At 45.0% G+C, this 26317-nt stretch overlaps 2 protein-coding genes across 5 annotated transcripts in view; both read left to right on the top strand.

The window, feature by feature from the left end:
* Positions 1–26317, top strand: part of RPS27L (ribosomal protein S27 like) — a 334929-nt gene that overhangs the window by 266018 nt on the left and 42594 nt on the right. The window lies entirely within an intron of this gene.
* Positions 14604–18417, top strand: LOC125698032 (C2 calcium-dependent domain-containing protein 4C-like). Of its 3 annotated transcripts, none has more exons than XM_048955849.1 (4): positions 14604–14735; positions 16086–16632; positions 16915–18248; positions 18338–18417. In XM_048955849.1, the coding sequence occupies exons 3-4, from the start codon at positions 16970–16972 to the stop codon at positions 18397–18399; spliced, it is 1341 nt and encodes a 446-aa protein (XP_048811806.1). In that variant the 5' UTR covers positions 14604–14735; positions 16086–16632; positions 16915–16969; the 3' UTR covers positions 18400–18417. The 3 variants fall into 3 exon arrangements, with proteins under 3 accessions (XP_048811806.1, XP_048811808.1, XP_048811807.1); XM_048955851.1 differs by lacking the exon at positions 14604–14735 and adding an exon at positions 15084–16001 and having other exon boundaries at positions 16127–16632; XM_048955850.1 differs by lacking the exon at positions 14604–14735 and adding an exon at positions 15084–16001.

Genomic DNA, 26317 nt, shown 5'->3' with positions numbered 1-26317 from the left:
AACTAGCTCTAGGCACAAGAAGGCAGCAATGGGGATGCCAAGATGGGTGTTGGAGGAACTCTGGAAGCCAGGCTGGCGGCTGCTGCTGCCAGGAGGGAGGATGAGAATGAATAAAACAGCAGCCACTTCTGGAACACAGGGTGTACACAGGCCTCTCATCCTAGTCACTTGCCTGTGACAGAAGCAGCTATTTTCAAGTGTAACCTAGATTCTTCATCCTCAGGCAGGAAACTTTCTTTATGCTGATAAGACGTCTGGAGCCAGCTCTGGTCATCAACTTGCATTTACTGAGCCTTCCAAATTAAGTAAGTAAAATCATTCACCCGCAATTTTATGCAAATCTGATCTTTTTAAACAAAAAATAAAGCCAACCCTTGAAGTGGAACTGTTACATCATTATGGCAGACACACAAGTCTTGGAAGTATTTGGAACTACATGGAATGAAACACAAAATATTAGTAGAACAGCTGAGGGAAAACCTGGTTGTGTCAGCAGAGCAGCAATCTGAATGGTTACAAAGTCTGAAGATAGAAAAAGAGGTGAGATGAGGAAATACAGGAGAATTCTGTCCAAGCTGTAGAGAAAGCATAAGTTGTGAGGCTTTGTGAAAGGACCTAGGAGCAGCCAATTCTCTTTCATGGGAGGAAGGGTGGGATAAAGATAATCTATCAATAATCTCATTAAGAGGTGTTGTTTTTACTTTGCCACAATTCTATCCAGAAAGAACTGCAGTAATGTCTCCAATTGTTGCTGAATCCAGTGGATAAGTCTCCTTAGTGGCTCACACCCAGCTACTTCTGTCTTCCAGGCTTTCTCTGATGGAATATTGTTCCCTTGTATAGAAGTGTGTTCTCTCTTGTGGCCTCAGACTGGCCAGAGATCTGGATTTCTCTGCAGGAGTCCAGTCTGCAGATTCTTTGTTGTTTAAATACAACAGAGATTCACAAACCAAGTTTATTTGCACAATTTTAGATGGAGCCACCTCTGCAGAATGCAAAAATAGAAGACTTTGGATAGAACGTTGGCATGCAGAAGAGAAGTTTTCATTGCTATTGCTCTTTGGAGAATGACACAAGTGCTACATGTTCCATGCTCACTGTCTGCAGATAACTAATCCATGTAATTAAATGTGTACTGAACTGAGCTGTTACAACTCTGAGATCCACTTGCTCACATGTGCTCCCTCCCAGGTTTGCAGTAACTATTGGCACTTTCATGTCCTTTTCCTGACTCTCGTTTCTTTTCATCGTATTTTTTCTACCACTTGAATAAGGCATCATGTCCTTCTTTCCTTCTTTTTTTCTTTTTCAATTCAAAATTCGAGTACCCAGATTCAGCAGCTAGAATAAAGGCTGAATGTCTGAAATAGTATTGTAATCCAGCTATTAGTGTGGCAATAACAAAAGAGTAAGGGCAGCTAGGCTGATATAATGGGAACCTTTTCCTTGTTGGAAAAAGCATTTCAAAAAGTAAGGAATAATTTTTTTGGTAGTTCTTACCTGATAGGCCTTTGTTTTTTGGAAATGGCATGATTTGCCTATCTGCACTCAGTATCTGTAAAATCCATTCTTTATGATGTATATCACCCAGTGATACACCCAGGGGGGTATTAGGCCTTGCCATGGCTTGCTTGCGAGCCTTGTATCCTTGCTTTCCTAGCACTTGCACTTAATGAATCTTAAAAATGGACGTTGCAGTGCTGAAGCAACAGCTACTTTGCTGGATTAATTAGCTGCTAGTGCACATGTTTCTAGAGAGCCGGGGACTGCAACCCATGTGATGCTGTGTGCTGCTGGGTGTGCCTGGCCTTGTTATGTCATCATGCAGCTGCAGGAATATGACAAGTGTTACATTTAATAGCACTGTCTGGTACCCGTTCTGCCTCAGGATTGGTTTCAGCATTATTTCAATACAGCATAATTGCCAAACCAGGGTTACCATGCAAATTAGAAGTGCAGCTTGCACAGGAGTGTTTTGTAGCCCTCAATTACTTGATTCAATTTTATTCTAAAATTAATTTACTCTAATGGTTCTACATGAATTTTACTTCATATTCATTTATGGTCATAAAAATGAAGTGGTTAAATATTTCTAAACTACGTAGGGAAAAGGGAGTCTCACTGCTGCAGTTATGGAGCAGACTTTCAGCTGTGCTTTCCCTCAGATGAAAGCTCCCCAAAGCTGAGACTGCAAGCTCTTGGGAACTAATAGGAGCAACACGGAATTGGGGAATGTACCTTTTTGCATGATCTTGGTGCTCTCACGTTGAGGCAGTACTGGGAAAATGGAGAATGATTCTGAAGTAAGAAAACACCTCTCAGGAAGCAAGGAATACATACAGTCCTCATCTGAGTGTTTCAGTGAGCGCCAGAAAATTGAGTGAAATGCAGCAAGGGCTCAACCCAGGAGCCTGCCTCATTAAACAAGGGATTGCTGTTCTTTTTTTTGCTGTGAAGTTGGTAGTGTGCTTTCATATGGCCATCTTAGATGATGTACTGCTTCATTCTCCATCCCAAGGAACAGGCTGTACATCAGGGCTTCAATGGGACTTGCTTTTCAATTACCCAAAAGAAGTAAAAAGTAAAAAAGCCAATAAGCTGTATGTCCAATTTCTAGAACAAACTGAACAGAGGAAGAAATATGTTTTCTTAGGGGGAAAAAAAGTTAAAATTACAATGCTTCAGGATTTTGCAGATTTTCACAGAAAAAGTTTCTCTGAATGAAACTCTGAATGTGTATGACTAGTGTTAGCAGGGGAAATGGGACTCCAGGATGTTACATTTCATTAAAATTAATGGAAATTAAAAAAATTGATCAATGGAATAACTTGTAATTTCTCCACAAAGTTTTTAGTTTTGTTCATCTCTCTGATGGTCCGTGTCAATAATCAATTTCTTGACTAGAATTTAAGGTGGAGATGTGTGGGAAATGACACTGTCACATTTCTCATTTGCAAATCTGATCAGCCCTTCCCTCTGCTTCTGGGCAGGATGTGGCACAGTAGTAGAGTAAGAGGCTTTAACAGAGACAGCCCCTTTCAATCTCTTCCCAAGTCACCAGAGGCTACGTGTGCAAGCACAGGACTGAATGATGAGATGCTGAAGGTTGTGGTGTTGGCATACCAATGGAGCCAAGGTGTAGCTGCTGGGAACCTTGTGGCTTTTCCTACTTCCTGGTCAGTCGTTGGAATTAGCACTGACTTGTTAGGATGTGGCATCACTTCAGTAAGCAATGATGGTTCTATAACTGATGGAACTCAGAGCTAAAGGAGGTTGTTTGAGGTGTGGCCCTGGTAAGGGACAGCTGGTTATTTGGGCATGGCGTGCAGCTGAAATCCATGTATGTTTTCCTGTAGGCCTTACAGATGGCTGAGCTGCTGATAAGGAGCTAAACTGGCAAAGGCATGCAACTTCCTGGGAATGCAGGTAGATATCCACCAGAGTGTAAGAGCACCTGAGCTACAAATGCAAGGCACATCTTAGCAGTCAATCATGCATCTGCCTACATCCTTAAATGCACCTGCAACGTTGGCACTACACAGCTGCTGTATGTCTTGCCTCCTTGACAACAAGCACACGCACCTCTCATCATGGCCTAAACCATGTGTCCAACCTGCTAGTTCTATGTTTTTGTTGCCCTCTTTTTTTTAATGCTGTAATAAGTTTCAATACTTGCATATGTTAACCATATCATATATTTTATATGTGGCTCAGGACTCTTTCTGTTCTCTCAGTGTGGCTCAGGCAAGCCTAAAGGCTGGACACCCATGGAAACTTTTCTGAAGCAGAACAGAACTTGCACCCAGGAGTCAAACCCTCACTCTGTGCTGCTCATCCATCCCGCTGTGGTGAGGAGGCCCCAGCAGTGTGGCATACATGCAGCCTGTCACAAGGTGCTCTGCTGGGTGGAAATGCTCTGAGGGTGCATCTGTGGCTAGAGGTGTTCAGTGGCAGGGACTGCTGGCTAAAGGTGCCAACTGGTAATGGCTTGAAAATGGTTTGAAAAACAAAGCTACTAGATAAGGGGGTGGGGGAGAGAAAGAGAGCAAGGCATTAGATATTAGCAAGGCACTAGGTATTAGTGACTGTGGATGCAGTTACAGCTTTGTAGTACTGTGGGGAAATTTATTCTGCCTCAGGGAACTTGGCTACATGGCAACAGTGCCTACCAGTCTAAATTCTAAATCCTTCCCTGGCTCTCTGTCAGATTTTGCAGATGTTTCTTGTGTGCCTAGACACTGCTCCTGCCCAGCAATTCAATGAGATAAGTTTTCTTCTACCCAGCACTGAAGTACAGCCACTTCAAGAAGTAGTGATGCTTGCTGATTGACCACTTGGACTTGGTTTTTAAATGTAGAGCCTTTGAGGGGAAAGCAATCACTAAAAATAACGACTCCAGCAAAGTAAGGCGTGTTTTGTTTGTACCTGTGAGTGGGAACCATGTTAACAGTGATCAGCTCAAGTTTTTGTGACAACTTTAACACCAGCGTAAACTAGATTCTGCTACCTGCAGCCCAGCTCATATCTTTCAAGTAAGCCTGCATATTCATGGAATCCATTGATCCAGCCTATCCAGATCCCTCTGTAGGACCTTCCTATCCTCACTTCCCCCCAGCTTGGTGTTATCTGCAAACTTACTGGGAGTGCACTCATCCAGACTGTCAATAAAGGTATTAAACAGGATGGGCCCCAATGCTGGCTCCTGGGGAGCACCACTTGCAACTGGTTGCAACTGGATTTAACTCCATTCATCATTGCTCTCTGGGCTTTGCTAAAGCCTAGGTTGACTATGCCCACAGCGTTTCCCTCATCCACCAGGGAGTCACTCAGTCATAGCAGGAGATGAGGTTGGTCAAGCAGGAAACTCCCTGTTTTCCCAAGGAGGAAGAGCAATTACTTCAGTAAGATCTATCAGCTGTGTGCTTTTTAATAGAATTATTAAAGCTGGAAAAGACCTCTAAGATCTAGTCCAGCTGTTGACCCATCACCACCATGCCTGATACACCATGCTAAAATTAAGTTCATCTGTATCAGTGCCTCTGAGAAAATCATGCTGTGTTATTGATAGGTTCAAGGACTGACTTATGGATCACTGAGCTGGAAAACATAGAAGTGATGCACTGTATGTATTTCTTTGTGTCCCTCATTTTTAAATGAGGCATTAAAGATGAAGTGATAACACTTTCTATCTTATCTTCTGGGAGGTTTTTGGTGCATTGGTGGCTTTATTGCTGAATATCCTATTCACTGTGCTAGGAAACTTTCAATAGCTTAGCTGAGTTTGTGTTACTAAACATAGAAGAAGATTCTTTATGGGAAAAAAAAAGACGTACGTGGCTGAGGCTCGATGTTGTTTGGTTATGGGACTCCTTAAGTTAACTTACTAAATGCCCACTGTTCGACTTGCAAAGCTGTTGCAAAACATTATGATCACCTATAATCTTAAATTTGAGTTTGTACTGTCATACCCTGCAGAGAATTAAAGCATCTGCCAAAGAAAAAATTAAAAAATTACTCTTCTCCTTCACTCTGAATTTGCAAAATTGGAGAATAACAGCTGTTCCAGTGTGAACAAAAAAGTGTATCTAGCAGGTGGTACCATGTATGTATGGCTAATTGTAGTCCAGCCATCTGCTATTTGGTTACCAAACAGCAAAGAGAGTGAGAAACTGGAAGTTTTCCTCAGGAAATTACCACATTTATAGATGAGAGTAACCTAGGAGAGAGTAGCTAGGAGCAGTTAGATGCATTCTTCTTGCTTGAAATGTTGTTGTTTTTGTTTTCTGACTAGTCACTATCTAGAGGAACTGGCTATAGCTGCCAAGCATACTGGTGATATAATTGCATGTTCACTGCAGGGTTCAGTGCAAGTAAACCTGACTGATGGACTGTCCATCACAGTGACATGGAGCTCATAGTCCACAGATTGCAAAGCAGTGATATGTATGCTTAAGGAGCTTACATTGCACACAGTGAATCTCCTACATGTGCCTGCTCACACCTGCGCTTAGAAGGAGCAGTGAAATGAGCATATATTTTCACCTGAACAGTCCTGATGGTAATCCATTTCAACTCTGAGTAGAATATTTCTATGCAGCTTTCCCTTGGCCTCTGTCCAGGAAGTATTGTTTGCTTGGATTTCTGATTACCAACATTCTCTGCTTATTCCCTCAAACAAAGAAAGCCTTTACATGAGACATCCTGTGGGGGAGGATTTTGACAAAGATGGAGAAATTCTTGTTCCTCTAACACAAGAGAAAGAGAACTTGTCCACAGGGATGAAGTAAAAGAAGCAGGAGGAAATTCAGAGCTTTAAAATGCGTAGTCTTGCAGTTAGGAGAAAGAACAAAACCCTCCATGATGTCACTGGTCAGCCACTGGGGATAATGGCTCAGGTATAAGTCAACCACGAGTCACCATGAGCAGTTAGTGTAAAGTGGTTGTGAAAGAGGCATGGATTAGGATGTACGTTTCCCATAGATACAATAAATATTCCTTCTTTGATATAAAACACCTAGTGAGTGCTCCTACTGCGGGGAAGGATGGGACTAGTCTCTTGCACAAGAGAAAACCCGAAGAACATGAAGTTTATCTGCAGTGATTGGATTCTGGAATCATTTTCCTCTGGGAGAAACAGTACTGAAACCCGGCTTTTCACAATGCAGTGTAAGTTCATGATGGGGAATTGAATAATGTGGTGTCTGCAATAGCAGGGGATCATGTTCAGCAACCTAGGAGATCCCTTCCAGCTCTGCATTCCTTATCCAAAAATGGCCTACTCTGCAAATCTGCCCTGTATAAATAGTCTTCAAAGAAACTCTAATGTCAACAGTAGAGTTGCTGGTAACACTAGAGGGATGTCTAGAGTGGTCATGCTACAGGGAAGGCATTGTCATAGCTGCTTGTTCTGCAATCAAATGTCTGCACAACCTTTAGGAGTGAGTTTAGAAAATGGATTTGGTATGTTAAACAGAGCTGGATTTGGAAATGGCAGAAACCTGACAGGCACTTAATTTCTAGGGGAGGAAGAAAGTGGAGTTTGAGTACAATGTAACCTGAGGCAGGAGAAAAGACATAACAGATCGGAAAGGCAATGCTATGTAATATTTTTTCATGTTTTATGAGATGAAGTGCTCTAATCCTACCAGATTGGCCTTCTTTGGTCAATACGTTTTTTTCAATGGCATTGAAATGTGAATGAGGACCACTATTTGACAAATGGTTTCACCAATGGCTAGATGGAGAGATAAAAGGGTGGCATGGGGACTGTGCTCTGTGAAAGGACTGATATAGGAAAAAATACAGTAAAATGGAAAAGACACACACTCTACTTTGGGAGCGCTGAAGAAAGAAAACTGTTGCTGCTTTTGATGTTACAGATTGCTGGTGAGATGCTGACTGAAAAGAAATGCACAATAAAATCAGCCAGAGAATTCCAGCAGTTCCTGTGTACAAGAGCTGGTAAGAAACCTCATGTTGCTGCATTGTTTTACATGAAGCTCTGGGTGCCCTGGGAAAAATGACCTGCTGGATAGGAATATTACTGATGGACACTCTGGAGTCACTGTTGCGAAGGTTGATGGGAGCACGGCGTGCATTTGGCACGTGATTCTCTTCTCAGGTTGTGAGGCATTACACAAAGGTAAACTCAGCACAACTGAGGGGAGAGCTGACTCCCAGCTGCTCCATCTCCAGGACTGATGGTGATTTATTTTAATCACATAAACTGTCAGTTTCTGCCCCATTTTTCACTGAGCCCCTGGAGGTATAATTTGTTTGCATTTCCTGTGATCAAATCAATCTTTCATCTTGTTGTCAGTCATTCACTGATAGCAATCTTCCGTTAATTCTTTCTTTTAATGATACTTTATCATGTAGATAAACTATAAAGTATTTCTTTGCCTGGAGGACATGAAGTGCTGCTAACTTAAACTGACTTATGAAATGGTTTTTCACACTTCCACTGGGCAGCACTCTGCAGATACTTCTCAAAAATACTTGAAGTATCCTGTATAATAGCACAAGCCCAAGAGCATTTCAAACTGGGTGAAATTTGGTCTTGTACAGTCCAGTAGGATTATTTACCATTGAAACAGTCCTTGAAGGGACCTGTTAAATAGTGCAGTACTTTAAGAAGTCAGTGGAATGGAGTATCAGGAGTATGGCTAACAAGACATCCACAAGCCTCTGTTTTATTTAGCAATTTTTCTTCAGAACAGTGGCCTAAGCAGCGTTCTGTAATGACCTGTAATGACAGGATTCTATCTGATTTCTGAGGGCCTTTGGTCAAACAGAAAGTAGAAGAGATTTTAATGACATTGTAAGAGCTGAGATGGGTTGTTCTAAAGAGGATTTGACAACTCAAGGGGGCTGAGTTGCTGACAGGTGAAGTGGGGCAGCTGTTAATGACTTCAGATTGCCTGAAAAGGCTGGTCTCTGCAGGGCAATGCTACCCAGCTATGTTGGGGCTGAAGCTGCCCTGGCCTGACTGCCACTTTATCTGCTGTTGAATGCCACTGCTTTGATACTGTAGGAGAATTGCTGAGCAGCGAATCAGTGAGTATAATATTTTAATTAGTAAAGGTCAGTTGTGCTTCCTGATCATAGTAAATAGCAAATAAAGCAAACAATACAGAGTGAGAGTGCTGTTGTTATGTAGCTCGACATTACAAATATCAGAAGCCAGAGCCATGCTCTGTCAGTGCCTGTACACCTGCTGACCTTGAAGGCCAGAGGTTTTTCTTCTTTTGCAGTGAATCAACAGCTTCCAAGTCTTTCCAGTCCCAAAGACTTCAAGGAGGGGCTGCCCTACCATCCCTACACTCACACACACACATCCATGCCTGAGCATCTACCTAGGAGTAGATGAGAAAGTACAAAGCCACAACCCAAGAAGGCTCCTCCATCACTTACTCAGATGGGAGGAAAACAAAAACCTTCTCGATCACCAGTCTGGTTTCACACTCAGCTCCAAGTGCTGCTGGTCACAAAGAAAGAGCTGTGCTTCCCGTAGCTACAGGATGGAAATGGTATTCCCTGCTATCTCATCTTTCTTCTCAACGACCTTGTCTGTGCAGCCTCTTATAAAACCAGTGCTGGGAAGCCATTTTTCAGAGCTTTCACTGCATGTTATTTTTACTGACAGACTGAAAAAGTGGCAAGAGATGCCTCTGAGTGCTACAAAGCAGAGGAAATTATCCGTTAATTTCCTTGTATGGATAGCAAAAAACGCATCTCAAGTGCTCACATATTTTATTCTGCCATGCTTTTGGGTAGTGCAAGACATCAAGTGGAACATGCATGGCAAGCAGATTGTAGCTTATTTCCATTTAAGCATTTGGGGTGGAGAGGGAAGGCTCCCAGCACACCAGTGCCATGTGTAACACATCGGCTGCTCCCAGCCTCCAGCGGGGAGGCTGCCAGCCCCAAGGGGCCAGGGAGGGAGGCTCAGACTGGGATCAGGCTTGGAGCTCGCTTCAGGGAATAAGAGAGGCTGAGGCAGCTAAAGAACTAAGGGTTTTGTTTCCTCCTCCCCTCTTAACTGAAGTTCCTAACCATGTTGTGATTTCTACAAAGTGCCGGGGAATCTCATGCAGTCACATGAGCCTATTTCTGCTTTTCCCTGTAGCAATGTGTATATGACTGCAATAACTTCAATTTGGTTTTCTTTATATAGTAATATCTTGTAGCCATATGTTTAAACTCTGTGTGTTTGGGAGCAGTAGTAAAGCTGTTTGTTTTCTCACGCCAGTGGATTCCCTGACTTGGAAGTGATTTTGCCAGAGAAAGTCCTTGCTTTTCTCACGCTTTTGCTGTTCACTGTTCTGAACTGCTGTTGTTCTGTATGTGTTTTTAACCCAGTTTGCTACTTTTCTGGTTGTAAACCATTAATGGCAGATATTCAGCACTGGGATTTGGGAGGAGAGCAGGGGGTGCTGCAAAATTCCTTTATCCCAGAGTATGTGACTTTTTGTCGAATTTGTTTTAAATGAAATTTGTGACAAACAATTTCTTTCAGGTAACAAAACTGTCACCATCTGTTCCCTTCTATTTCCTAGCACTATAAGTAGCACTTCTGTAAGATCCCAAGCCTATTCCTAAAGTCACCAGAAGTCTATAGGGCTCTTCACAACATCTCCTGAAATCAATGCTGGTAGCAGTTTCACTGATAGGCTGCTTCTTTTCCTACTACTGATACTCAAAATGACCTGTGTTCTCCAAGTAATCTGCAGGCATAAGGAGCTCTGGCATAAGTGAGGTAACCATGGATTATCTATATGAACGTTTACAGGGTCAAGAGCTTAACAGTGCCTGCTTTTTAAATAGAAAGTGAAAAATGCAGAACACTTTCATTTCAAAAATACTCGCACAGAAACACAACAACTTGGTGGACAGAAAACTTGTGTACAGCTGCTGAATGCACCTGGGTGCTTCTAAAATAGAACTGTCCTGAGCAGGGAAATGCTGAGGACAGTCTGAGGATGGAGGGTGGAGTTGTAAGGGTCTCCAAAAGAGCAGGGAATCTGCCAGTGAGAATTTTAGCCTTAAGACAACAGATCTACTGGGAATAAATAAAAAGGCATTGGTTTTGGTAGCAACTGTCAGCCTTCTGAATCTGTGCAAGTGCCGTGTTCACTCAGATGGCAGAAAGCTTGTTGAGATGCTATGGGGAGAAAAAAAATAGTTTGTAAAAGGATGTTAACACTGCAAAGAGCAGAACTCTGCTATCTGTGTTGTTTGCCTGGTTTATGCTGTATTTTCAACAATTAATATTTGTCCAGGCTCCGTCTAACTGCTCATGTAGAGAGGTTGGGAAGAAAAGGATTATACAGAAAAATACCTAGAGACAAAGGAGGATAGAGCTCTGGTAAAATATCAACAGCTTGTGCTGGACTAAAGCTTCAAGCTGTGGCACACAGCTACTGCAAAGGGACAGGCCACAGATCAGATGAAGAATTTAAGCCAGTCAGTTTTTGTACACCTGTGTCAAAGGCTGTGGAGTTCCATATCAGAGGGTAAAATGCATTTCAGAAGCTTGTAGGTGGTCATGTTGGATTTGAAGATCTATTGCATGAACAATTTTCTTCTTTCCTACCAGGTCACATCGTGGTGAAATGGTTGTTCACTCTTCACCTTTGCTGCCAGATGATGTTCTGTAGCCCATACAGAAAAGGAAAACCAAAAGCAATACAGAGCTCGGATGGGGCTGATACTGTCAGCACAGTGAGGGTTTGTCATCAGACACTCCATTATCACCTTTCTGCTTCTCCTTCTCTAGAATTAAGAGTATTCTGGTGATGGGCCATTTGCTGCAAAATGCAGAGTTAGCAAGCAGAAGCACAGTCTAGATCTGGAGGGCTACATGCTGTAGGTCTGAGGAAATACTTCGATTCCTCCTTGCATTGGATTCCCATCAGTTTGGAAAGAAATCCAAGTATAATCTTTGCATAATTTTTCTATCTTGGGCATTTTCCATGAGGGAGAGGCCAGTCAGATCTGGAGGCAGGATATAGATGAGCACCAGCAAGTGTCAGGGCTAGGAGTAGATGGTGATTTTCAAATGTTATTTGAAGCAAAGCTTTGCACTGTACCAAAAGCAACCTTTTTTGTTTATTAGGTGCTGCTGAGTAGCGATACCACTCTGAAATGGATTGCGCTTGCATGATTTTTTTCCTATCCACCAAGATGCTGAAGCCAGTCCTATCAGTGTGTCACTTTCTTTATAAAGACAAAACGTTCAATTAAATTGTAATACTTGTAGGAAATCCTCTTCTGATTCATCAAATTGCTTCTTAATGTTATACTTGTGAGTCTGAGTGGAGCTGCCTGGACTGGCAGTGGCTGCCTTACCTTACTGCAAAGCAGGAATATCTCCAAGTCAAATCTTAGATCAAACAGAGTCTAGGGATCAGCTGATATAAACAAATAGGGGTTCACCATGTGATGAGGAGGACGGAATCAGCTCTGCATTGTAGATTTTTTTTTTAACTACTCAGCAAACATTTATATCAAGTTTTAAATAGATGACTAACTTGGTGTTTGTCCTTGAGAAATACTCTAGCTGTATATCTGGAGAGCACAAAATACTGATGCAATTAGTATTCTGTAACAACAATAGCTTTTACACCAGCAGACTCTGAAGCACATTCTCATGTGCTCCTGGAGGCAGCTTTTCAGGCACACACTCCTGCATGTGCACATTAGGAGCCCTCTATCTGACAGCAGAACTCCCAAAATGGGCAGTGGCTCCTTGATGCCTGCTGTCATGGTGTGCAGCTGAGCAGGGGAGACTTGGCTCCTTGGAGCTGTCATATTCACAGGCTCTCACAGAACACTGTGGCCTGCAGGCAGCTGCAGTTAATGTTATCATGGGTGAGCCAAGAAACTCTGCTTGTTCACTGACACCCCCGTCTTTGACATGGGAGGGAAGTGATGTCTGTCAACACACCTGTTTTTAAAACATTTAACTCTCTGAATTAAGACCTGGCATGTTCTGACAAGGTAAATCATCCTTTTTGAAATGGCCTTGGCTTGCTGCCTCATTCATTCCCATGAGTGCTGTTTGTACTAGCAGGTTGTTACTTCAACACAGCAACGTCACCTAGTGCACTTAAGCTTTATACGTACTGTACCTGCAGGACACACTGCAGCCAGCCAGGAAGGCTCAACAGCCTGTGTTTGAGGTGCAGTAGAGAACTAACCTTTCCTTCCTTCTGTTTAAGGTTGTTTCTGGTCTGTGCTCTTTGGAGGACAGTGTGTGAGTGTGGAAGGGGAAATAGTATAAATGCTGTAAATGTCAGGTTTGAAATAGATATGAAGGAGATACTGCCTGGGATTGGGTACATCTCCATTTTAAACATGGAGAAACATTTAAAGGAACGTATGGCAAGATGCTTCTGCAGTACCATACTTCAGACTGAGACCAGACTGGTTTTGCTGAGTTCAGTGGCAGTGGAATTAGGACAGCATAATCCCTTTGGGTTTTGAATGGCAAGTGTCAGCTTCTTGTCACAGGACCATATAATACACTTCAAAGAAGGAATTCTTCAGATCAACCTGGTGGGCCAGAGGCACTTGATACGCTCTGCATAAAGCCTAAGTGTGCCTGAAAGGCCCTGCTACTCACATGCTCATGCTGCCAAGCAGCATTCATTCTTCAGTTCTTTCATTCATTTGTTCAGAGGAGCAAGTACGCTTACAAAATTGCACAGGAATTGGCCTCTGCTGATGAGATAAAATACCGCTGCTACACTATATGAAATAGCATAAGAAAGTTTTCAGATTAGATTTGCTGGATCTCTGCAGCTACTGAGCGCGCTACACAAATGACTGATCTAGGCTGGAAGTGGTGAGCAGGCTGCTATGAGACCTCTGTCCAAATGACAGGAATGAATCAGTGTGCTAAATATTTGCTTACAGTATTGATATCTAACAAAAAAAAGTCCAAATGCCTCTCAGTCTATTGATGTTTTTTCAGGAAACTACAACTGAATGACTGTTGGAAGTCTTTTCCACCTCATCCCTGCTCTCCTTGCAAGTTCCCTATTACTCCCTATACAGTTGTCACTCCAAAAAGGTTTTCTTTTTCTCTTGCTCATCTTGGCTGGAAGTGCCAGGCAGGAAGGGTAGAGTCTGAGCTTCTTCCAGAGGACTCTTTGAGACTGCCAAGCCCTAGGGGAGGTGATGTGCCCTGAGCTGGGGGTGGGGAGCTCTTGTGCTGTGTGTCTGCACCTCAGGACCCACTGTCACCCGGGGTGAAAGGCTTTCCCCTGGGTTTCCTTCCAGTCCCTTGAGCCAACCACTGCCATAAATGATCAACGGGCTGGAGCACCTCTCCTATTATGAAAGGTTGAGGGAGCTGGGCTTGTTCAGCTTGGAGCAGAGAAGGCTGCAGGGAAACCACACTGTGGCCTTCCAGTACTTGAAGAAAGGTTACAAACAGGAAGGCAATCAACTTTTTACACAGCCTGCTAATTATGGGACAAGGGGAATGGCTTTAAATTGAAAGAGGAGACATCTAGGTTAGACGTCAGGAAGAAGTTCTTTACTCAGAGGGTGGTGAGGCGCTGGCACAGATGCCCAGAGAAACTGTGGGCGCCCCATCTCTGGAGGTGTTCAGAGCCAAGTTGGATGGGATCCTGAGCAGCCTGATCTGCTGGGAGACAGCCAACCCACTGCAGCGGGTGGGTGGGCTTTAAGGTATCTTTTGGCCTAAGCCATTCTATGATAGATGAATAACTGGAGCACACCTCTGGATTAGTGTAAATAGAGATGTCTTCTACCAAAACAGCTGCACTGGACAAGCTGTGCAGTTGTACAGGCTAAGGATGCTCTCCTTCCATCACAGAAATAGCTTACAGTGGTTGGGTGTGGGGTGTACACGCATATTATCTTCACGCTCGGCAGCTTGTGGAGCTACCCGTGTTTCTTTAACAAATAAGCAGGGCATTGCTTTGTTTGCGGGAGAATGAAATCCTTTCTAAACTAAACCCTGAATCAAGAACTTCCGGTGGATGAAGCCTCGAGACGCTCGAGGCCGGCGCAGCCCCGGGAGCCGCAGCAAGCGGCCGGCAGGGGGCGCCAGTGGGCCGCCGCTGCTCCGCGGCTCCGGGAACGAAAGCCGCGCGGAGTCGCCTAACAGCGGTTGGGCTCGGCCGGCCCCGTATCACCCGGCTGGGGGCTTCCCGCTGTCCCGGCTCGTCCAGCACCGGTCGTGGAGTTCCTCCCGATGTTCGGTACGGGGGGGTGGGAAAGCCTCATCCACGAGTTGTAGCCCTTCCCGTTCAGAAGAGGCTTATTGCAGGCGTTTTTATAGCAACAGGAAGCTTACTTGCTTTTTAATTACGCTCTGAAACTACTAGAGGAAAAGAGCAATTCTTTTGAAGGCAGGAAGCTAAGCAGCTAATCGTGCGCTGGAGTGCCTGTTCCCAGGGAGCTGTACAAGTACTCCAGGGCCGCCGAGCTGCCAGCACAGCAGCTGTCTGTAAATGGCCACAGCGTGGCTGGGAGGGGGGTTCACAGCGCCCACCATTAGGCACCTGTTTGCCCTCAGTCACTGGAAGGAGGGGGGTGACAGATGAGGGGATTTGGGGAATCTCTAGCGATTTTTTTGCTAAGTGTAGATGAAGGCCAAATGGAAATGGTGCACCTAAAGCAGGGTAGCTGCTTTATCACACCGTGCCATGATGGCCAGCTCAGGGCAACATCTGTGAACTGTCACTAGAAATAATAAGCTTCCCACTAGAAAGCCCCCAGTTTCTTCACTTTTCTCCATTTGTAGAGGCCAATCTTTCTTTGATATTAAAGGCAGAGGCATGGGCTGAAGCTCCCTTACTCTGTGGAAGTTCTGTGCTATGCAGTACGGGTTGTGGTGCTACCATCCAGTGCCGCTGTAGTGTGTGCCATGCAGTGTGTGCCGTGCAGCTCTGCTGCCCAAAGGAGCGTGTTCCCAAGTGCTGGGGAAGCTGCAGGATCCCCCTCCAGACCCCTCTGCATTAGCTTGCAGAGCGCTTTCGGGCATTTTGATTGTGTCTTATTTAACCCCCTAGAGGATGATTACGAAAGTGAAGCTTGTAAAATGAGCGGCAGTGAGGCAGGGCTGAGCCCCAGGACACGTGTGTTCCTAGCTGAACCTTTCAGCAGGTTCAAAATGTTCCCTGCCCCTGAAACCCACTTGATCTGTTTCCTCTGAGCACATCCAGTCTATTTCAAGCCAAGTAAACATGAACTTTAGCAATTCAGGGAGGAAAGGAAAGACAAAATTGTTCCTGGCTCTGTGTTACAGGCATTCAGCTTCAGCTGAGCTTCAGCTAACCTTTCACAGGTGTGCAGTGAAGGTTTCTCTTAGCAGCCTTTAGCACGATCATAAAGCGTGCAGAGCTCCATTTGTGTTCTGCTGCATTGCAGAGCTGTGCTGGGAAAGCTCACGGATCCCACCGTGCTCTGTGCGACGTCCCATAAGGGACATGCATGCCTGCATTTTTAAGATGCTCCTTGTCAAGGTGACTTGCAAAAGCGTTTCTTTGCCCCCTTTCTACTTATTTCGTCCACATTCTGGTTGCACCGTTGCTCTGTGTTACTGACAGGTGCTGCCTCGGGGCTTATTTGTCTCACGCTCTGTGGATAGCACGGCGAGGGGACACGCAGCCCGATGCAGAAAAGCAGCCACGTCTTTTTCAAATGAGGTGGGAAAATCGCGCTCAATGCTTCCTACTGCTCTTGGTTTGGAAAACAGCCAGGCTCAAAAGAAGAAAGGAAGCACCGAGACAATTCTGCCTTTGTACTGCGTTTGATAGATAATCTCGAAAGCGGCCGCGAATGAAAAGCAGCTGGAAACGGGGAGGACGAGGGGTTTCCTCCCGCAGGGGCGGCTGTGGCTCAGGGTTTGCCCTCCCCAGCCGGGCGCTGCTCTGCGAGGGCGCCAGGCGCAAATCGAGAAGGGCTTTTTCGCCTCGTGCTCATTCTGTGACCGTTCCAGGTTCGGTTCAGAGCGCGGTGGCACAGGGGACGTCCCGGCCCCGCAGCCCCCCCGCTGCCTCCGTCCCTCCCTTCCTGTGGGAGGCGCCCGGCGCCGCTAGAAAAGGACCAGTAGCCGCGGAGACACCGGAGTGGAGCGCCGCTGGGAGCCGGCAGGTAGGGCCTGGGATCGGCTCGGCTCCGGGGGAGCACGGAGGGGTCGCTCGGGGAGGGTAGCGACTCGATGTCGTTGAGCCTCTCTTCTGGTGGCTTCATTTTGTCCTTGCGGCAAAATCCATGAGACTTTACTGACGGCGGCGTGTCGAGCAGAGGCTGCTCGTTTGGACGTGCGGACTGCATTTGTGCCGGTCCCGCTGTTCTCGGCATCCTCAGTGCTTTGCCTTGTTGCAGCGTGCCTGGGAAGCACGTTAATGTAGTTTTGCATTTCTGTGTCTACAGGTAGATTTGCCTTCTCGGCTCTTCTCCTTTGCGGACCTCCCGTCTGGGTGCAGCGATGTGGTTCTTGGACAAGATCAGACCGCCGCAGGGCAGCAGGAACCTCCCGTGTGCCTCCTTCCTGGGCTTGCCACCCGGCCAACATCTGCTGGAAAAAGCCCGCCTGGGGGCTGCTGCTTTCCCCAACGTGCTCACCCCGGACAGAATCCCGGAGTTCTGCATCCCCCCCCGGCTGAGCACCGCTGCTCCTGCTCAGGGTCCTGGCTCCCGCCAGCACCACGGTTCAGAGGATGCACGTCTCAGTTCCTCTGACCACAGCTCCGGTTATTCTTTGCCGCACTTCATCCAGGTGGAAAGTGCTGAAGAGTTCCCAGCGCTGGAGGAAGAAGGCACCAACTCAGACCCGCAGTCCCAGGCCGCGCTCTCCCTGCCTCACTTCCCCAGAGCTCCCACTTCCTACGGCTTCTGCACCTTGCTGGAGAGTCCCCACACCAGGAGAAAGGAATCGATCTTCCACGGTGACACGTGCGGGGCTCTGCCCAGCCTGACGCTGCCTCGATCCAGAGCTAACACGTTCGGTGGCAAAGGGAACACGTCCAATCCCATTGCTATCAGCTTCACTTCGGTAAGGCTGCCTCCCAGGCACCTGCACAGGCAGGGTGCTTGTGACAGTGACACTGCCTCCTCCAGCGACTCCTCTCCTTTCAGCTCCCCGCTTCTCAGCAGATCGCCTCCCAGATCTTGCTCCTTGATCAAGGCACGAAGTCAGGAAGGATTGCTCTGCCGAGCACTGAAGGCCAAGAACAAATCTGGCATGTCCAGGAATAATTCTCTGTCTACAGAAGAGAGCAGCTCCACTGATAACAGCCCCAGTGCCATCAGGCGGGCCTCGGAGGGGCTGCTCGCTGCACGGAGCTGCAGTGTGTCTTGTTCTCCCCTCTTTCCCCTGGACTTTGCCCAAGGCCGGCAGAGACTGGTGGGAGAGAGCACCGTAGTCATGGACAAGGGGGGCATGTTGAGACTGTCAGCTGAATACTGCTCAGAAAATGAAAGGCTGAGGATCCGTCTGATCAGTGCAGAGGGTTTATATGATGACTCTGTAGAGCCCAAAAACATAAACTGCTGCATTACCCTCTCCCTGGTGCCAGGGAAAACACAGAAACAGAGAAGCACTGTTATAAAGAGAAGCAGGAATCCCATCTTCAACGAGGACTTCTTTTTTGATGGCATTGCAGAAGAAGAACTGCTCAGCCACTCTGTGAGGATGAAAGCAACAAACAAAGGGTGCAGCATGAAACGGGACTACACCTTAGGAGAACAGGAATTGTCTTTAATGAGTATGTTGTCCTTGTAATACTACAAACAGACCCATTTTGTATTCTGAAAGTTTTCTACTAAATAAAGTTTTGGTTTCTTTTTCTTACAGAATACTTGAAAACACTGTGTCATTTGGTATTGTTTTCATGCCAGTGTGCCTTAACGCTTTGAGCTCCGTAAGGCATTTGTTGCTAAATTCCATGGTGGCTGTGGAGCAGAGCTGCCTGTGAAGGTGAAGAAGAAAGGAGAAGGGCTGGTTTGCCGTTAGGATCAAGTGTTAAGAAGTTACCAAGTTTATGGTTCTGAGGAGGAAAAAGGGTTGTTTTTCATCTCCTCTGATCCCTAAAGCCCGTACTCAGCATGTGCATGCAGCAGGCACTAAACTCTGGCAGCACCCAGGTAATGCATCAGTTAAATAGACCGTTTTAACAGCACCCATATTTACAGAAAGGAACGTTTTAATGTGCCTTATGTTTGGGGAGTGAGAGAGATGGTTCATTTGGTAATTCCCCCTTCCAGAACGTGGGGGGAGGATTTGGATTTCCAAAGCAGGCGTTAACAGTTTTCCTTGTTTTGAGAATAACACAATCAGCTTCTGCTGAGCAGCAGCTACGTGCTGCGGTGTGCAGGCTCAGCTCTCTCTCACACAGACCTGTGCTGTCACATTATGCAGGTGACTCCTGCTTTGCGTCACTATGGAGAGGCTGACTGCTGTTAGCGCAGTTAGCATCTTCATTCACCCTTCCCTTCCATGGTTGATTTCACAGCTGCCTGGGTGAAGCTGCCACGTAATTGTGCTTTGATCAGGAATGTACCCTGGAGCTCTAGCTCTCAGCAACTGAGCTTCTGCATCCCTTCATAAACTAAGGCAGACAGATCAATGCTGGATGGACAAAAGATGGCTTGGGATCTCTGCAGGGAATCCCTGCTTCAGCTACGAACTTGCCATGTACCTTCTTCAAGGCATTAGGATAAAATAAGGATCACCTTTTTCTGTACTGTATCAGCAAACATCCAGTGGCTGAGGTGCTGGCTTTAATGTCATAAGAACTTTAAAGCTGCATTCTTGAGGCACCTCCTCCTTCCCTTTTTTCCCCATTTTTTTTCTCTGCTGAGGTGGGCTGTGCAAGTGCGAGGAGGCAGAAATTATCCTGAAAGTCCAGGACTGCTGCTGCCCCCCCTTTATTAAATTACAGGCAGATAGGCACGGGGCCAAAGGAGAAGGTTTTTTTCAGAGTTCATTATGAGGCTGTAAAAACAGGGCTTTGCTTATGCCAAATCTACAGCTTAAAAGCTCTTTCAAATAGATTTCTAGCAGATCCTTCCCCTGCTCCATTCTGGCAAGAGTACAACTGTGTGCAATCCATGGGCCTGTTCATGGGAGGCTGTGGTACTGCCTGGCCACCAAAGTATTTAATTCTCTTTTGGGCTTAACTACTCCAAGAAGGATTTTCTTCCTTGGAATAGCAGAAAAAGCCCAAGAGATGTTGAGTGTGATGGTGAGTGCTCAGTGCTAGCCCTTGGTCCATCTCACGTGAAAACTTCTTAAAACAATCTCTGCACAAAGCATAACTTGCACAGGGAAAGGGCTGGGTATATTCCAGAAGATGATTAAAATCAAATGTAATAATAATCCCTTGGTGCTAAAGCAGAGAATTAAATGTCCTGATATGTATTTGCACAGCAGGAGGTGATACACTGACACCTGAATCCTTGAGTCTGGGCAAACTGGCTACTGGAGAACACGCAAAGCCAGTGGGGAGAAGTGAAATTAAGAAGCAGAACTCCAAGGAAGAATCAGTACTGCTGCAAAAGAAACAAAGCCTTTTTAAACACTCACTGTATGCCAGACTGGCTTACAAATGAGCCATTTCTTCCTGCTTTTCTCTTCTTGTATTGAATTCCCCAGAGGAAATCAAGTGCTTCTTCCTCAGGCAGATGACATTTTTAGTCCTTGGAACTTGAAGTTCCTTCACAGGTATACCCACATGGAGAAGCAGGCTGATGTAATACAGAAGACAACATCTGTGGTGTCAGAGGTTCACTTCACTCACACCACAGTGCATGTCCCCGTGCTGTGCCACTGCTGTACCGTGGGGACAAAAAGGTGGAACAGCTGAGGTGGGAAGCTGCTCTGGAGGCTCCACTGCACGAATGCTGCTGAGAGCAGTGTCCCTTTTATTGCTCCCCATCAGCCATTCGTACACAATTACAGGATCTTTCCTGCATGCTCTCTTCACCATGCCAAAGGGCATAATGTATTTTCTAGCATCAGAAACAGGTGGCAGGTGGTTGTAAACTTTTATCTTTCATCACGCAGGGATGGAATGAAGTACTTGGAGAAAGTCCTTCATTCCTGTAATAGGGAAATAAGTTTCCAGCTGGTCTCATGTGGTCAGGTGTTTGGAGAGGAAAACCTTCACCTCTGGTCAGCTGAAAGAGAATTGAGCTGTTTCTAATGTTCTTTAAAAACGACTTATTCCTGAGCAAGTTTTCTTACAGAAGTTTGATGATAGGCTTGCCTGCTAAGGGATGACTTGGGCTTATTTTCTTGTGAGCTCAGAGCTGAACTAGACTGAAGTGGCGAATTCCTACAATGCTGCCTATGCTGCAGCTGCTTTCCAGTAGCGTCAGTTGTCTTGGGGCTGTACGTAAAACACCTGCATGAGCAAACAAGAATGCAACCGGATACGTCAACCTGAAAAAAGTCGTGATGCTTCAGTGCTAGTGTGAGTCAACAGCAAGAAGAAAATCCACCTGCTAGCACTCAAAAACAGCTTCTCAGAGTTAAGCAAGTCCTGATCAGAAGTTTTCTAACTTTTAAAATGCCATATATGAAAAGGTGGTACGCTACATTGCTCTCTCAAACAAAAGTGTGATCAGAGGTGCTCAGTGGTGCTCACTGGCCAAAGAATCACCTGGTAACAGCATGCTTTAAAAACAGTGACAAATATTTGAGAAAATAAGTTCTTTCTGCTAAGATCCCATGCTCTTGTTTTGCTATGCAAACAGTGTCTGTTTCTGCTGCACTGGATGTACTCATTGTGCTGGCCTTTTGAAACAGAGTTATTATAGTCATGCCTCTTCAGATGGTTGTGGACAAACATTACTGCAAAAAGCAAGTACTTCCCTATTTTGACGCCATTGTCCTGATTATTAGATCAGAAACAAACCTGTGCAGATAGCACTATGCAGTGTAAAATGCAGTTCCTGTAACTGTGCTACTTTTCATGTAAATACCAGCAATAGCACCATGGGAAGGAAATACCTATGACCTCAAAAGCCTGAGTGCACAGATGTGCAGATCAGGGATTAGGAGACACAGTTACTGCAGTATCACATTCCATCTATGGCACCACTTGTTCCAAGCTGCTCCTATTTTTTCAGACCAGCTCTGAAAAGGCAGTGCTGAAAATGGCACCCCTGCTGTCTCTGAGCCCATCCTGGGAAGGAGCTCTTGAAAGAGGATGGCCACTGTAGAGGATGCAGGGGAAAACTGAAAGTGTTGTGGGAAAATTTCTTTGGATTTGATAGAATGTAACTCAGAAAGCAGGGGGACAAAAAGCTAGACAAATGTATAAATTTGTGGAAAACCTGCATTTGGGACACCAGGGTATTTGCCCCAGGCCAGGAAAGCTGTCCTGGAGAAATCCCTAGGAGTGCCACAGGCCACGTGTTCACTGGGCCATGCTTGTGCTCTCCAGTAACTACTGCCTGCTTCAGTCTCCTGCCTGTCCTGCGTCTAGATTAGAGGTCTTCAGCTTGCACAGGGGGCTGAATTGTTGGGCATGATATTTGGTCAAGGTAGGAAAGGTAATGAGTCACATCTATTGATGGCTTTTTGTAGCAGGATGTTTGGTTAAAACAAACAGTAGCCTTACGCTGATGAAACAAATGGCATAATTAAATGCTATCTATCTTCCATTACCACGTATTCCGAACACACACGCACAGAGCCACGTAAAATTCACATGCATTTTTAAATAAGATGGTATTCAATACAGACTTAATGCTGAGGACTGCCACTAAAATGCACTCTAGAAATATTAACATTATTAACAGCGTGTTAGAAGAAAACCAATCTTTCATTCTTTTAAAATCCTTCTGGATTATCTTTCCTCATAGTGAAGGTAAAAGGAAGTTGAACGTTCCAGAGTGTCCGTGAACCAACCTTCTGTGCAGAAAACTGACTGACAGAAAATGCAGGTGGCAGGAATTGGTGGACTTCAGATGCCTGAAACTAGCTCTCAGCCTGGACTGTGCACAGCATCACACAGACAGTGGAGTGGGAAAGAAGAGCTACTTCCTCTGTGCTTGCATCACTTAAGGGAGTCATGCTTTATGCCGCCAGTTTCTTTGTATTTAAGGGATTTACAAGGAAAAGAGCTTCCAGCGGGTCTTTGCTCCTGTGAGGAACAGAAATGGCTACTGCTAAACCACTGGTGGTGTTTAACAATTGATAATTGAGCACAGTACCAAAGATGAGAAGAGGATCCAACAAACAGCTGATGATAAGACCATGATAAGACAACAGATGATAAGAAATGACAGCCTCTTTTTGCCTTGATACCATCACAGGTCACCAGACAGCTATGTCTTTGGATTTCCATTTTTTTTTAATTCCCTCTGTTATTCCTTTTCTATTTCTAGTCATAAATGTTGTAATGTTGCAAAATTATCTGTCCTGAGTGGTACAGTGAGAACCTGACCTTGCCAAGCATCGCATGTACTAGACAGAAAAACACTGAACAAGATTTTCCAGTTCACTTCCTTCCTGTTGAAGCTTAATGACTTTTCTACTTGCATTTCTCACCCTTTTCAGAGCAAACTCAGGAGGCATGTGGAAGACCATAAGGTGAGTGACAGGGTTGATAACAAAAGAAATCGAGTGCCTTTTTGTTTTCTAAAGTAAGATAACCAGCCAAAGTTCTGGGTCTTCATTAGATTGCTTAGCTGGGGAGCCACGTACAGGGAAACAGGTCACAGCCTGTGTGTTTAAACTGCTGCTGTGACGTCCAGGAGGTCACACAAGTATAGTTCTCCAGTGCTTGCACATTCCTCATTGCTGTTGGTTTTACGTGGCTGTGTGGCTTTGTCTCATGATGTTCCTCAGTTGCCTGAAGAGTTCCCTTTTGCCTTCACATAATAGGCAAGAAACACACTGAGAAGAGCACTTGAATAAAAGCCTCATACTAAAGATGCTTGCTTTCTCACATCTCAAGGATAGATACTCAGCTAGAGTAGCTGAGTGGCACTGCTCAAATTCCTGTGATTATTTCTATCTTCCCCTTGCCAAAATACAGTTTATTAAGTTGTCACACGTAACCATTTAACTTCAATCCTTGCTCTGTTCATTGTGTGTGCACAAAACCTTCCTGTCCTAACCAGTAGCCACTTCCAGTGAGCAATTAACTTGAATTTATCATTTCAGTAAAAATAAAAATAACTGCTGTCTTGAAATGACAGAGCCAGCCTAAGTTTGTCTGATGTTTCTCTGACTTCAGCAGATTATTTGATCTATGTAACTGTGATTGTAAATGAAACTCTGGTTGAGTGCACATTAGCTTTAGTCCAGTGCCTACAGCAGAACTGTATTTGCCAGATTTTCTTTTTGCTGGGATCCAACCATCAGATTTTGGGGATCAGTTGGGCACAGCTGGCTTTTGCTGTGCTGGATGCTAGAGCTAGAGCAGGGACACCAGCACTGTTCTGACATCCTTAAAACAGAGAGGCAAAGCCTAGACATTAAAAACAGGCTTCACAAGAACAGCTGCCTGGCCTCTAGGATTGGTAAGCTGTGCTGAAGCTGATGCTGACTTAGAGTTGAAACCTATATAGGGATATCACCTAGGCAAATGGCTCATCCTGAGTGTTGGTAAGAGCAGTGTCACTGGTGATGAAATAGTGCCTCTGATCAACAATGACTCTCACACCCCTAATTATTTTGCCTCATGTGTTGAAGCTTCTTCAAGCCAGTAATTCAGCTCTGCAGTCTCAAATCAATGTAGGAGTGTACAGGCAACACAAATCAGCAACGAGAATGGTGACATATTCTGTCTGCTCCATAGGCTGTAGCCACAGACCTACAGCTGGTAATACCAGCTCACTGTATAATGATCTCTTGCTCTTTTCTGAGCATAAGGAGAGCTTCATTTGCATGAATAGTTGAGCAGTGCAAGACTGCCTCATTACATGCCATAAGTGAGTTACACCTGGGACTCATGCCCCTGGTCTGCTCTCAGGGCATAGGGCTGGTGGAAGTGAATGTGAGCTCTAGCAGTGAGTGTCCATTTCAGAGGGGCTCAGACGGTGCCACCTGCAAGAACTGTGTCCTGAATTTCCCAAACATGAGATCTGATTGACCTTGTTCTCAAAACAAGGTTAGAGCTAAATATAACCCATAGTTGCAAGGTGCACTTACAGGGCTCTGAGATATACTGTTTGTCCAGTATCTGCTTTTGCTTTGTGTAAAGGTTATCTGCTAAACAGTGTGCTTTCCTGAACTCATATGAAGGGTGTAACTGACTTTTTGAAATTAAACTTCTTCAATAGCACAGGCTGGTTTGGCTAAAGTTAAAACCACTGTTAGGAAGTTGCATTATTAACTATAGTATATTACAAAACTGTATTATTAACTGCATTGTTAGCTATATTATTAAGTTATGAGAAACTACACGCAGTGGAATCATTGGGAAAAGGATATATACACACCACTGTGTAAATTGTGCTTCCAAATAACCTGGAGGCAATCATGGCCAGGCTGGATGGGGCCATGGGCAGCCTGATCTGCTGGGTGGGAACTCTGCCCATGGCTGAGGCTGGATGGGCTGTAAGTCCCTTCCAACCCAAACCATTCTGAGATTCTCTGATTCCTACATAAACACCTCTTTGTCTTCTCTCTCCCAGATGTAACCAGTTTCTTCTTCCAGGAAAAGAGCTGCGAAGCAATAGCTAACCATGTTAGCAGCAAGACAACAAAGTACTTGGCACAGCCAGGGGGAAGAATCATGCCACGTGTAGTCCATTTGTGATGGCAGCTGGAGGTGTTGTCTTGTGGGGTTATGTAAAGAATATCTAAGTCGCTACAACTGGCTGCAGAAACATTTTCTCAGAGAGGGTGATTATTCCCATGCCCTGACAGAGGATGCAATGCAGCTGAGAAATCATTTTACATCTTTCTCATGAAGACAAAACTTCTGATTTCTGTTCAGAATATTCCCTAAACTATTCTCCAGATTTGTAAGAGAAATCTAAAACAAAACCATTAATATGAAAATACTGGTAAAACAGAGCTATTCCCACTGGAAGCACTAGACATGATCCAAATCTGTGTAAAACGTGAGTACAAATCAATTCAGTAGTGAGACTTCTAAGATTTATCCTGAACATTTTTAGCGGAAAGGAATGGGCACATTCAGTAAATGCATGCCAAATGGATTACGTGAAGCACATTTCTGTATTGTTCTGAAAATGCATATGGTTTCATTTAACCATCTGCTTTAAAAATACCTGTAGGAATGAATGTGCTAAGGTTGCCTCAGGAATGGGACTGGATGGAAGTTACCGGGCAATAGCATGTCCCAGATGGCAGTGAATGATCCGGCACGCTAGCAGGTTACTACCTGAGTCCAGAAGACAGGACGTTAACACAGAACAGCCAGATGGCAGAAAACTTGGGAACTGCACAAATGTGAACAGAAAAAAAAGAGATACTTGATTTGTGGGACCTTTTAAAGGTCAAAATCCAGCACAATCTGAGAGAAGTTACTAGAGGAGAAACTGATAAAGTTTAAAAACAAAATGTGGAGCTAGGATTATCAACACGGAGCTAATCTGCTTCACTTATTTGTATTTCCACTCATTGTTCTTTGTTGTAAATAAATACTGTTTCAAGACCGGATACTATTCATAGTTCACTTTTTCTTGATAAGAACTTAGCAGCAGTTTAAACTCTTATTTCTAATGAAAATCAGCCCTTGTTAGGACATTGGTCCATGACTTTCTGTCAACTTCATAATCACAGGATAGTTGATGCTGGTAGGGACCTCAGGAGATGACCTGGACATGTCCTGGACCTCTGGGCCATGGG

The sequence above is a fragment of the Lagopus muta genome, chromosome 10 (genome assembly GCF_023343835.1).
Source record: "Lagopus muta isolate bLagMut1 chromosome 10, bLagMut1 primary, whole genome shotgun sequence".
Lineage (NCBI taxonomy): Eukaryota > Metazoa > Chordata > Aves > Galliformes > Phasianidae > Lagopus > Lagopus muta.
The sequence above is the reverse complement of the archived record's forward strand: the minus strand, read 5'-3'. Positions and strand labels throughout refer to the sequence as shown.